General features: G+C 40.5%; 1 protein-coding gene across 1 annotated transcript in view; it reads right to left on the reverse strand.

The window, feature by feature from the left end:
* Positions 1-12,575, reverse strand: part of LOC119017466 (CMP-N-acetylneuraminate-beta-galactosamide-alpha-2,3-sialyltransferase 1-like) — a 73,183-nt gene that overhangs the window by 6,042 nt on the left and 54,566 nt on the right. Inside the window, exon 4 of the mRNA XM_037094203.1 lies at positions 2,881-3,060. Within this exon, the coding sequence (XP_036950098.1) occupies positions 2,881-3,060 (180 nt within the window). The remainder of the gene's footprint in view (positions 1-2,880; positions 3,061-12,575) is intronic.

Here is a 12,575-nt window from a genome sequence, read left to right on the forward strand (position 1 = left end):
TCGAATTAGTAAGGGTTAGGGTTATCATGGGTTAGGGTTAGCCCATGCATTTACATGGTTATTAGGCATTCATGCTTTCCCCTTCAAATGAATTATCAAAAGTTTACACCAGCCCTCTCAGTCTGATTTAAAATGTATTCAGATCAGGCCAGACCGAATCAGGACAAGTACATATTTAATCCTACTCTATGAATTCAATCTGAATCTCTCATTCAATTTCTTTCTGTCACACTGAGTCAATAGCCAGATTTGTGATTTATAATATGAGACAGAGGAACCAGAATTTGAAATGCATTATCTTTATGTATAACAGTTGAATAGTTAAACACATTATGTTTATGCAGAATTTCCCCTTAACTTAAAACGCACAGTTTATTTATGCATTAAATTTCCATCAAAATCCATTAAATGTAAGAAGTTACATAAAAAACTTTTCATTAAAATACTGTCTCTGTTTTAGGTTGTGTTGAAAATGAAAAATTGGACCATAACAATGTGCGAGGCTGTTTGCATAATGGCGTGTGCTGCTCCTTGAGTCGTCAACATTCAGTTTGCATATGAAAATGTTTTAATTTTCATATGCAATTAATTCATGTTTATGCCATTTTCATGATTGGAGGAGCCACAAAAACAAGCACAATGAGCTGACGAAGTGTAAATTTGAAGCCAGCGTCGACTCTACACCACGCCCGTGCAGACTTGGTTGAAAGCGTAATAATAATGACTATATGCTGAGATACAAATGTTTCCAATTAAGGGAAGGTTTATCAGGGCTATTGCCTCTGCAGCTATGAGTCTCATTAAAATTCAGAGATTATACAGACTGGTCTAATGCCATTTAGAAATGTGTGCTGTACAGTAACTGGCTCCAACTGACTCCTCAGCAGGTTGTGGCGAGTGAATGTGAAAACTGTCCCTCATACATCTGATGAGTTACACAACACACTACACCCTTATGGAAAAGAAGTACGTCCTTTAACCGCCATAGACTTGACATTTTTGCAAAGAGAAGTGCCTTATTTAGACTGTGCACTATTCTAAGTCAGCCCTGTGTCTCCTCACACGGCTCTGCCATTTCACAGAGCCCCATTTTATTTAACAAGACCAGGAAATGTAACAAAATATTTCACAACACTCAGTTAAGATCTGATGGCAGTTGGGCTAATGCTGACATTACTGCCAGTAAAATGAAATTTAATGGTGCATAATGATTGCTTTGGCAGAGTTGGAAGACACATTTATAGGAAACATTTGTTTGGATTTACTCGTCCCTCTACCATCTTACATGTTGCCGTGTTTGAGTTATTGGCAGCGGCATTCATTGGCAGTGGCCTCATTTTTTTTTTTTTTTCCCTGGATGTCCAGTAATCAAGCTAATGATTACGGGTCATTGAGAGTGAAACAGCTGAAGGTGAAATTTACTGGAAGATTAAAACTGAGTGATTATCCTTGTTATGGCAACCTGACAAATAGCAGCACTGAGTGAGTGCGATTGTTATGACAATCTGGTATTTGGAGAGGGTAAATGAATCTGGGAGTGCGGCACGCGCATGAGGCGCGGCGATACATTCACAGCCTGTCTTAGGACAATTCAGCTCTCGAACATGCAATTTTTTTAGTTAATTTAAAAATCGGAGGGCCTTTTGTTTTGGACATACAATTAGTATTATACCTATCTTTTGGTAAAATACCAATAAATTGACAGTTCTTTACATTCAGCTTCCAATATTATGTGGCAAGACTGAGTCTGAGTTAATATCATCCAAACATTAAAATGTCAGCTTATATACAGTATAGGTAATGTGAATGTGATGTGATACCTATTGTATAAATTCTGCTGTCCTGACTTAAATTATTGCACTTATGTACTTCAGGTATTCTCGATGAATAGGGCTTGAAAATTGTCTCTGTTTTTTCTTTTTTACTTGATCAACGGTGACATGTTGTGGTTTCTTTCTTGTGACGTAGCCTAAAGCCTAAGGTTGTTTTGGACAGAAGCATATGCTAAATGCCCAAAGTGGAAATGGAAATGTATATTTACATAACATGACATAAACATGTGTCTGAATAACAGCTACAGAAACCGTTGCCGTGCATCTATGACGGGACAGTTAACAAAATAAATTATAACCATGAGGGGGACAAACAAACATATGCAAACATGTTTAACTGCCCCCAGTGTGTCATGTTGTTGTCTGTTCTTTCAATATTTTATTTTCTTGCCAATGTCTCTTCATTAATATCGCAGCATTGCTGTCCAGCTCAGTGGGCAAGAGGTAACAGCATAGAACTTGTGTCCAAGCACTGGACCACCACCTAGAGTGCTGACTGTTGGTAAGGCATTGTGAGGCATTTAAGCACTCATGCTGTATTTTTTAGCAGGAAGTGCATTTATGATTCCTTACAAATATTCTTTTTCAAATATAAGGCTTGTTTAAGTTGGCAAAAAAAAAGTATTTTAAACACAGCCATTCATGCCGCGATTTCAAACCTGCATTCACTTATTTAGTTATTAGTTATTATTTAGTCATTTAGTTACTTGGTGGCAGTGCAACAACTTGTAAGACAATACCATCACCTTAAGAAGTTATACAGAAATACTTTTCCTTTCCTCATATATTTGCTGTCTACTGTGGTTGGAAGTGAGGTTGATGAGAACACCACGATCAAAAATCACAGTAACAACACATTAAATTGGCAGGTTGTAAAATCAAAACAATACGCTGAAAGACGCAAAAAAACTGCAGGGGAGTCAGGTGATTATTCTTCACCGATTCGTCCTTAGTACCGTCACCTCCACATTACATCACAATCATTTAATCCACTCTCAATACGTAAATATAGATTAGTGCAGCTTTAAAATTTGATGGGTACACTTACTGTTTAATGGTCCCCGTGGTCAGAGCGCTAACGATCCACTGCAGGTCCAGGGTCTTGAAAGGGATCAGCACCAGACTGGTGGTGTTGTCCAGGTCTATGGCACTTTCCGGATACATGACATGATGTGTTGTTCTAGCGCCCACGTCCTCCTCAAAACCAGAGGTGGGAGCCTGGTTCATTCTGCAGGGACAAAAAAGCAGAGATATTTATTTCTGGGATATTTATATCACATCCCTCATTCCTTTTTTTTTTTTTTTTTAGTTGCTTTGCCATCTTTGTCTTTTCCAGCCTTTTGTTGTACCAATAGCCATTATCTATAAATGGGCTTTTTTTTCATGAATTCACCAAGGCAGCCAAACAGCATGGCACCGAGATGTGCAAATCCAGCCACGTTCGCTTATTCGAGAAAAGAATTAAACATGTAAAAATAAAGACAGAGAAAAAGGGAAAGCACAATTTGTCCTGCTTCGGCATGTTTTGGACATCCAAACACCAATTCAGTACAATCCAGTGTCCATTTAGAGCTCAACAATTACCGCTTGGCAAGCCAGGCGATGCGTCCCTATTATTATGTCCGACAATACTCACTCAAGCTGGAGCAGTAATTGGCAGGAACATAGTTTGACAGTGGCAGTTGCTTTTTTGTCAGTGGAAGGAGGTGACACATAGAGGAAAAATCACCACGCTGACCCCCGGTGTGACGAGCATCACCTATTTGGGCACTGCGGTCTGAGCAATATCATTCGCCTCATTACTGACTCCAAGATGACAGCTATATAACAACTTGACATTTCCAGCCTGAGCCTGTCAGGACTCAAAACGACCTCCTGCAAGAGGCATTTTGTTTCCAGGCTTCCTCATAGTTGATGCTTTTACATGTTGTATCTTTTACGTGATGTGGCCTCTAGGTTAAGAGATGACCGCGACCTTGCACAGCTGGAACATCCTCTATCCTTGGATTTAATTTGAATAATTTAATTTAAAAAAAAGATAATTGGTCCTCGAAGCAGATTTTAAAACGTTTTGGCCAATCGAGGGCAAAGATTTAACTGTGGCAAAAATCCAGATTTTTTGTAAAGAAACAGACCCAGCTTTTCTTTCAACTGCAGGACGGTGTAGTGAGACAGTCATTCTGTCTATCAAACCCATACACTCAGCTTATCACTCTACCTTCAGATTCATTAATGGAGATCCCTCTGACACTCACAATCGTATTCTGTGTAACAGAATGGGTTCTCTCTGGCACAGGGGTGTGATAAACTCCGGTATCTCCTGTATGTTTTCATCCACAAATCCCTTATTAGACATTCATCACCATGTATAACATCCTTGCTGCAGGGTCCTGCAGACCGGTAGCTCTACTAACTGTCTTATGCTTCACGTCTCACGGCTTTATTCCGAAAATGGAAAATCTGCCCTAAGTTTTCGTGCACTGAACACACGGAATTATTTGCAAAGCTATCGAAAGATCAGTACCTCAGTGCTGTTTTCTGTGAATGGTTTAACATCATGTTTTAGCAACGTTTTATAATCTAGCTCTTCTGTTTTGTCACTTTTGAAAGTGTGTTTTTATTACCTCTACTAAGGAGGTCATGTTTTCACCCATGTCAGTTTGTTGATTGGTTTTCTCAGCAGGCTTACACAAAAACTCCTGGAAATATGTTCACAAAACTCAGCCCAGAAACAACCCCATTAACTTTTACTATGTGTCCAGATAAAGATCCAGGATTTTTTCTCACTACCTCTGTAAGTCTGAGATAGGATGTTTTTCAAAAATGTTTTAAATTTCTCTGGGAATAATTCATGGATCTTGATGAAAACTACAAATTATTACTTTGTTGCACTTGTATGCCTCCAGGCTCCAGTCAAGCAGTGCTTCCTGAGCTTTGGCTCTAAATAATGGCCAAATGTTTTTTCGCAGATTGTCATGATGACCAATTGTTGAGTAATGGCCAAAAATATGTATGTCTGAGGGCACAGTGACCTTTGACCTTTCACAACCAAAATCTATTCTTTCCATCCTTGTGCCTGAGTGGGTGGTTGTCCCAACTTTTGGGCCAAAAATTCCATCAAGGCATTTCTGAGATATCGCATTCACGGGAATGGGACGCACGACATCACTGCTAAGTTGACCTTCAACCTTTGACCACCAGAATGGAATCAGTTCATCCTTGAATCTAAATTTCCTCAAATTTGTTGCGATATTGTGTTAACAAAAATGGGATTGGCAGACAACCTAAAAAATATAATGCCCCCCCGGGCCATGGCTATTTCCTGCGCAGTGGCAACCCCCCGGTCCCCCCCCAAAAATCCAGGTGTATGAGTCTAGTTTCTAAGTGAGAACAATTTGATGCAGTTCCTAGATCTGGTGATCTTAAACTATGGTTCAGCAGTTATGGGTGGTTTGAAATTTAGAGTGAGACAGAGTGATCGACTTTGATATTGGATCAGGCTCAATTAAATTAAAAGGGATTGTTTAGCCTTAGTAGAGGTATGCGCTCCACTTAGTGCCACTCTAGTTGGATTTTATTTTGTTTTATTTCTCTCTGATTTGCTATTTGTGCAGGTATATTAGACAGTATTGTATTTTGTTGAGCACTTGGTTGTAAAGTCACTTGAAATGTTGTTTATTAATAGTAATCTTATTCCTTTGACTGTATCAACCTTTAAGTTGATAACTAGCAGTTATTTACAATGTCATTAAAGGTGCATTATGTCAGAACTTTAGTTAAAAACATAAACAAAAATAACTACAATCAGCCACAGAAGGTGAAGGAATAACAGTGTTCGTGTTTTTCATGGTGGGTTATTTTACTGAGGATAGCATGCTAACCAGCTAGCCCCCGCCCATCCCGGTCCAAAGCTCCTGACCTAGCGGTGTAGGCACCAACTCTCCCCTGGTGCTCCAAGCTCAGTGTCTGGACTGCTAGCTGCATTGCTAGATGAGCTCACTAGCTAAAGGCAGCTACAGTTAGCAGCATTTAGGATCGACTCTGGTTATATGCTACCCCTTGCTGCATGTCTTTCTGTATGAAGTCGCCAATTCTTCCATATTGCTTCTTTATTTTTCTTATTTCTTATGACCTTCTGGTAAATGTTCTTTCTTAGTTTTTATTTTTACCTTTCACCAGCTCTTGACAGAGACATTTTGTAGCATTTTCAAAGCTTTACTGTTCGCTGGCTAGTCGCTACCTTGGCTTGACTGCTGTTTGATGCCGGGCAGGTAGCTCACAGTGGGGTTTATCCGAGTTCCTCTCTGCCAACAGATGTGAGCTGCATCTCGAAACAAAGCTGACGAGAACAGTGAGTGAGAATGTAACACAAGTTGAAAGGTTGATATGTGAGCGTAATCTAAATTAGGCCTGAATGAAAAACACATATTAAATTAGCTGATAAAAACAGGAGGGACATGGTGGCACAATGCACAGCTGTCTTTGATGCAACAGCTGACCAAAGCAATGCTACAGCTGTGAGATGTTAGGAAGGCCACTCGGTCCCAGAGGAGAGGAGTGTTGTGTCACCACCACTGATGAAGCTGCTGCACCAGATGCGGTTATTATCAGCACAGTAATTACTATTGTGATAGTGCATCATAAGTTGTGGCATTCTGAGGGTAAAAGAAGCGGTAGAGAAGAACGACGTCGTTTTCTGGGAACACATCTACAAAACTCACAGCACAGACTGTTAGGCCCATTTTACATCTCAAATGGAGAGAAGGTGCAGAAAGAGAAATTGGCTTACTCTCCATTAACAAGCAATGCGTACTGTTTCCTTCGGAGCCGACCTGGTTTACAGCACTGACTGTGCTAAAAACGGCAATGTATGGAAGAGGAGAAGTATTGGCTCGCGCTTTTATGGGGCAATACTCAACCGAAAAGAACAGTTTTTGACAGAACTACATTGGCGGATTTCTCCTCTAATGACAACTACAGCTTCTGGGAATTTAAGAATTGCTCGGCGAATGGATCCCTGCCGTCCAGAGCAGATGAAAAAGTATGGCAGCGAGGGCAGAGGAGCAGCATGCCACATATTAAACAGTATAATGTGAAAAATCCATCACATCTGCGGCACATCCAGAGATATTCTACTGTAACGCCACATTAGTCCGCGTTAGCGCTTGCAGGTAGTTTTCGTTGGTACTAAGCTTTGATGGAACCGCGTGTGACGTTCTCCTCCACTCACACACAGTAGGAAAACAAAACTGGACTCTGCCTTGTTCTCTTCATCTTCGCTTATTTATTCCCCTAAAATGAACAAATTATATCCCATCTCAACTGGACACAAAAAGAAAAAGAGCAAGGCACTTTTCTGATGTTGAACACAGGGCTCCAGACTAACTCTTTTCACTACTGACCTGGAACTGTCCCAAAAAAAAGAATCCCCCAAAAAACATGACTGCAAACCATCCCAAAATCTATTCCTGCTTTTTGTGATCATCATCCGCAGTTATTAGTTAAAAGCATTAGCATTTAAAGTACTTTTACCTCCAAACTGTTCTTAAGTTTAGCACTTTGCATCTATTTACTGGAAACTTGTTGATAAATGAGACACTCCATAGAATAGACAGGTACCCAATGATATAAACTGGAAACTGTCAAACTGTACTGATAGATTGCAACAATTATGATAAAACGAGAGGGGAATTTCTATCACAACTAACTGATAGAACAACTAAAACCTAACTCACAACTAATTGAAAAACAGTATACATTGTAGAGTCTGTTAGGAAAAACATCACGGAAAGTATACAGTCTTCTAATTAATTTGGCTACTTAAAGCGACATTATGTAGAAGTTTTCAATTGCTGAGACAGAGACACCATTGACCCTATTGCAAAACACTGTACCATCAACATAACTTTAAAAAACTGTTGTTTGAAGGTAAAAAAGTTGAATAATGATTAATAGAGAGGAGTTAAAGGTCCCATATTATACTGTTTTTCATCAATTTCACACAGCTGTCAGAAGTCCAACAACACTGTGTTTGGTATGCATTGCCCCAAACCCATCCATGGTCCTGAATTTCGGCTGTCTAAAAGTCGCTCTACTGAGCTCTACTGAGAGCAGGCTGTTTCTGTGCCTGCACTTTTAAATGCTAATGAGCTCCGACTGTCAGCACCTACTTGCCTGCTACACTTGCGCTAGCTGGTAGCATCCACTACCAGCTAGCGCACGTTTATGGTGGATGTATCGGTGGCTCGCGGAGACACCAGTTTGACCCAGAATTGGACCCAGAATTGGACCAAGAGGGAGAGGCTCCTGAAGAAATACAGACTCTGTGGCTGCAGCAGGAGGTTTCAGAATGGTTATTGTGTCTGAATAATGTTAGTTTGTATGTATGCAGTATCACAGTTACTGCCATGTAGCTGATTCAAACCGAAGCGGAGCTAACTAGTTAGCCAATTTCCAGCTGATTTCACCAGACTCGTAGGCAAGTGTAAATACTATCAAACCATCACCTGTGACCCTCGTTACTGAAGCAGTCCGATGTTAAGTTTAGCACACACACACAAACTTACACGAACTGTAGCCGGCACGTTGTCATTTTGCATGTCTAAGTCTGAGCGACGACATTGCAATACACTGCAATCTTATCGCTGACACACATAACTTCACCTTGGGGATGAACACCCCCCTCTCAGATATCTGCTATCATCACGCAGGAGGCCTGTCTATGTAAATGACTCATTCATTATGTAACGAAAGGAGCTGAATCTGACCAGCCTGTAGGAGCGCCGTTTTACCACTGGGTGGGCTGCAGAGACCATGCAGGCTTATATATGTAGAGACCAGAGAGACTGTGTTTTTCATAATATGGGGCCTTTAAAGTGAAACTTGAATGCTATCATAGTATTGGCCTGAGAACTCCATTGAAAATGATTTTGACCCAAAAACAAAAATATGGTCAATCTTAAAAAGGGCGCTTTTGTCGTAATTATGCTTTTAAACAAACGTCTGACTCAGGTACATTCACAAAGAGACCCTAGGTTGCATTTTGGTCAGAGTTTCACTTTACTTTTGTAACTGCTACGATCCAGTGCAGTAGGTGGCAGTAATGCAATTATACACTTGTTTGCCAACCGCAATTAAATCTTGTTGTTGTGAACCAAAACTCTCTGTCCTGCTGTGGGTTAAGCTTTGTCAGCTGTTGCTCACAAGATTGCCTGATATGGGAAACAATCTGTTGTGTCCCCCTGTTGAGTTTCCTATTCTGTTTGGATATTAATGTGTCACGTTTTTCTTAAATCTTGTGAAACTGACAAGCGCTGCAGAGAGAGAGAGAACTATTAACTGAGGATGTGCTCCGTTGTAGTCAGCACTCGGTTCAGTTTGTCATTTGCTAATTGTAAAGCTGATTCAGACATTACTTTGACCCATTATTACCCACTGAGTGACTCAAAAGTTTCCCTTCAGATCCACAGAAGACTGCATAGATCATCTCATTACTCACTGCAGAGGTCAATGCTACAATAATACAAGTCTGTAAGGCCTCTCAAGAAGTGAACTTAAGTTGTTGAATGGATTCACTGGGCTGCCCGTTCACTTAATCTTGTGGGGGCGTGTGGTGTCAACCGCTCTAAGGAGGCGAATATTTCAGATTGGTCTAATCAATATTCAGCTTCTGCTCTAACTCCCCTCTGGCACTGGAAATTTGTACCAGATGGACTTGAAACAAACTGGAGCAGATGTATTGAGCCTTTGAAAAGCCCATCTCACCAACAAGATGGTCTGCATAGGAAAAGAGGGCTTTCTACCTGGAGTACACAAACAGTCAGAAAACAGAATATAGAAGAATTTTTCGACATATTTAAGTAGATCAATATGTTTGCGTATATGTCAGACATTATCTGATGTAAAGATGTTGATGTGGCTCTCCATTCAAACAAATCTGGAGAATAACAAAGCAGTGTCTATGCGTCTCCATAGAAAATCTGAAAATCCAGCACCGATGACTCATTCTCAGTGCAGGAGTGAAATTCAGAGTAAAGGTCTTTTCGCTGATGACAGATATCTTGACCAGGGCTTTCTAGCAGGGCTATATTGAGGCTACAAGTGTAAAGTGTCGGTACTTTGAGCATCAATCAACTTCACTCAGCTTAAGTGAGTCTTATAAGCTCAAGTTGAAGGTTTTCTCTTTGCAAACAGCAGCAGCACTTTTATGTCTACAGATATTTTCAGCGTTTTTATTTCTATTTTTTGTAGAGTTTTTTTTTTTTTTTTTTTTTTGAGGATTCAGCTGTGAGTGGGCGTAATGCTACCAAGGCCGCAAGATCACAAGGATTGCAACCAAAAACATCATTGACTTCCCTCCAGATAAAAAGAAGACAGTAAATTAATGAAACATCACCGAGGCAGGTATTTTAATTGTTTAACAGACTGGCGTGGGCCTGATATTGCAGCACATCTGCCAGTGTGGCTGTTGTGATGCTTGATCTATTACATAGACATCAGGCCTCAGTGCTTGGTTATTGAGAGATAAAATTAAACAGATGGGGAGCAGCTATAAGGGACCTGAGCTCCCCCGAAAACAATAAAGGATCCAGTTTGGGGGACTCAACTGATTAATTGTCAACTATCATATAAAGTGAATACTTCAGAAATTATTTCAAACAAAACTTAAATGTCCTGTCATCTGTAGTTTTAAAGGTGAGCAGCTCTGCCCTGGTCAGTGTAGCCGACTTTAACTTTAATTTGGGGAACTGTTTTGTGTCTTTGTGCGAATTTTGCGTGCCTTCCACTATCGGCGTGTTACCGTTTCACAAAGGAACTGTTGTTTCATCCTGGGCATAGTGCCATCCAAGACATTTGTGATTTTGATTGTGATTCATTTAAAGAAATACAAACAAGCCAAACTGTTTGTATCCCCAGATAGAAACTGCTAATGGGCTCAGCTGAATGGAGCAGCAGCAGGCCGGACGGATGCTGAAGAGGTTGGTGTGTTTACAGGGGAAACACAGATCACACATCGCTGTATCTCCAAAAAGGGCCTCACATAATAAGGTTCATGCTTTATTCAAAATATGAACTCAAAAGTCATATTCATCCCTCACAAAACCAAGAAAATTGCTCACGGAGCACTGCTGAAAAGGAAAACTGTTTGAAATAAAATGTCACTCAGGTCAAATCGACTAACTTTATCACTCTCAATTCATTTTCATCGCTTCCATTTTTGTCATTATTTTTAACTTTCACCCCTGAATGAAAAGTTACTTTTTTTGTGTGTTTGACTGTTAAACATTGAATGAAAGATGTGGTAAATAATAAAAGTTGATAATCTTCATCATGTCACAACTTTTTTAAATGAATCACCTCACTTGAAAATGTTTCAATCTATTTTTCATTTCAATGCACATTATCACCTCTTTTATTTTTGTTGCTTCCAGCCCCTCATAGTGAGCGTGTGGGGTGAGGAGGGCGACATCAAGACCCGCCTTACTCTGCCTCTGATTGGCCTGTATGAGAAGTGAGAATATATTAGTTAGGAATATCAATAGAATATCGGCAAACGCCAACTCGTACAACTGGGATGAGCGATTCTGGAGTTGATTTTCGAAACGTAAATTACGAGCGTTGATGTTGAGTGTGCACCACACTATTGTTTTTTTGGTCCACCAAAAAGCTGATTGTTCTTACTGATCTTATTTCCAGGTTTTCAAATACCAACAGCTGTGGGATGGATGAATCGCTTGCTGCTGATCGCTTAGGGTAACATGGTAAAACAAAATAAACCTAACCCCCCCCAAAAAGAAATCAGCTGACATGAACACAAAATGTCAAGCTGAATAATTAAAGTCAAACAAAATGGCAAAGCAGCCTGATTATCAGACTGTTGATCAATAGGTCCGGGTTCAAAGATTTTGTCTGTGTTGGCTAATTAATCGAAAGCCACACTGCCGCTGTGTCCGCCTTCATCATTTCTGTCAAATGGATTGTCAGGTTCGACATTAAAACATCGTCTGAGATTTCAGCCGCGTGCACTTTACTCTGCGGGAATGTCTTCCTCTTGAAAACCGAGACTGTGATGATGATAAACGATTAATGGCATCTTTAATGCCAATGCCATTTGCCTGCCAGCATGCTGTGGTACATTATTTGTCTAATTACTATTCACTTGCCCTCAAAAAAACGCTTAAAGCCATGACCCACAGTATTCTACAACATGGCAGAGTGCTCGGAGGTTCAGGCAGATCTCGCAGCATGACAAAGCCCACGAACACTTTAAAGGTCAGCGATGTTTCAAGTCCGTTTCATTTCAGGCTCACTTGTTTGCGGCTGTTACCGCTCCTCTCCTTTTTTAAGCCTCACTGTGTGTACATTTTTCAAAATGCCTATGCAGTTCCACCTGACTAATAGGCATGATGAGGGCTGTACGCTGTGTACATTTTTATCAGGTAAGCGAAGGCAACAGCTTCATATGAGATGAAGGCACAGTCTCAGGTGTGGTTTAAAAGCTGCAGGCTTTGTAATTAACAGGCCGAATACTAAAGTTGCACTTCATGTGGCACTCAAGGTTGAACTGAGAACAGCGTGGTACTCTGCTTGTATGTCGCTATAGATGCCTCGCAGTAATCCAGGAACCACAGATGACATTATCCACCGGGTTTCTAAGTGTGGACTGATGAAATACCAGCAGCCCAGGTCTGTACACCAAGAGACCCAGAGACAGGTTCCCTCATATACTATGTGCTATTTACC

The sequence above is a fragment of the Acanthopagrus latus genome, chromosome 3, assembly GCF_904848185.1.
Source record: "Acanthopagrus latus isolate v.2019 chromosome 3, fAcaLat1.1, whole genome shotgun sequence".
Lineage (NCBI taxonomy): Eukaryota > Metazoa > Chordata > Actinopteri > Spariformes > Sparidae > Acanthopagrus > Acanthopagrus latus.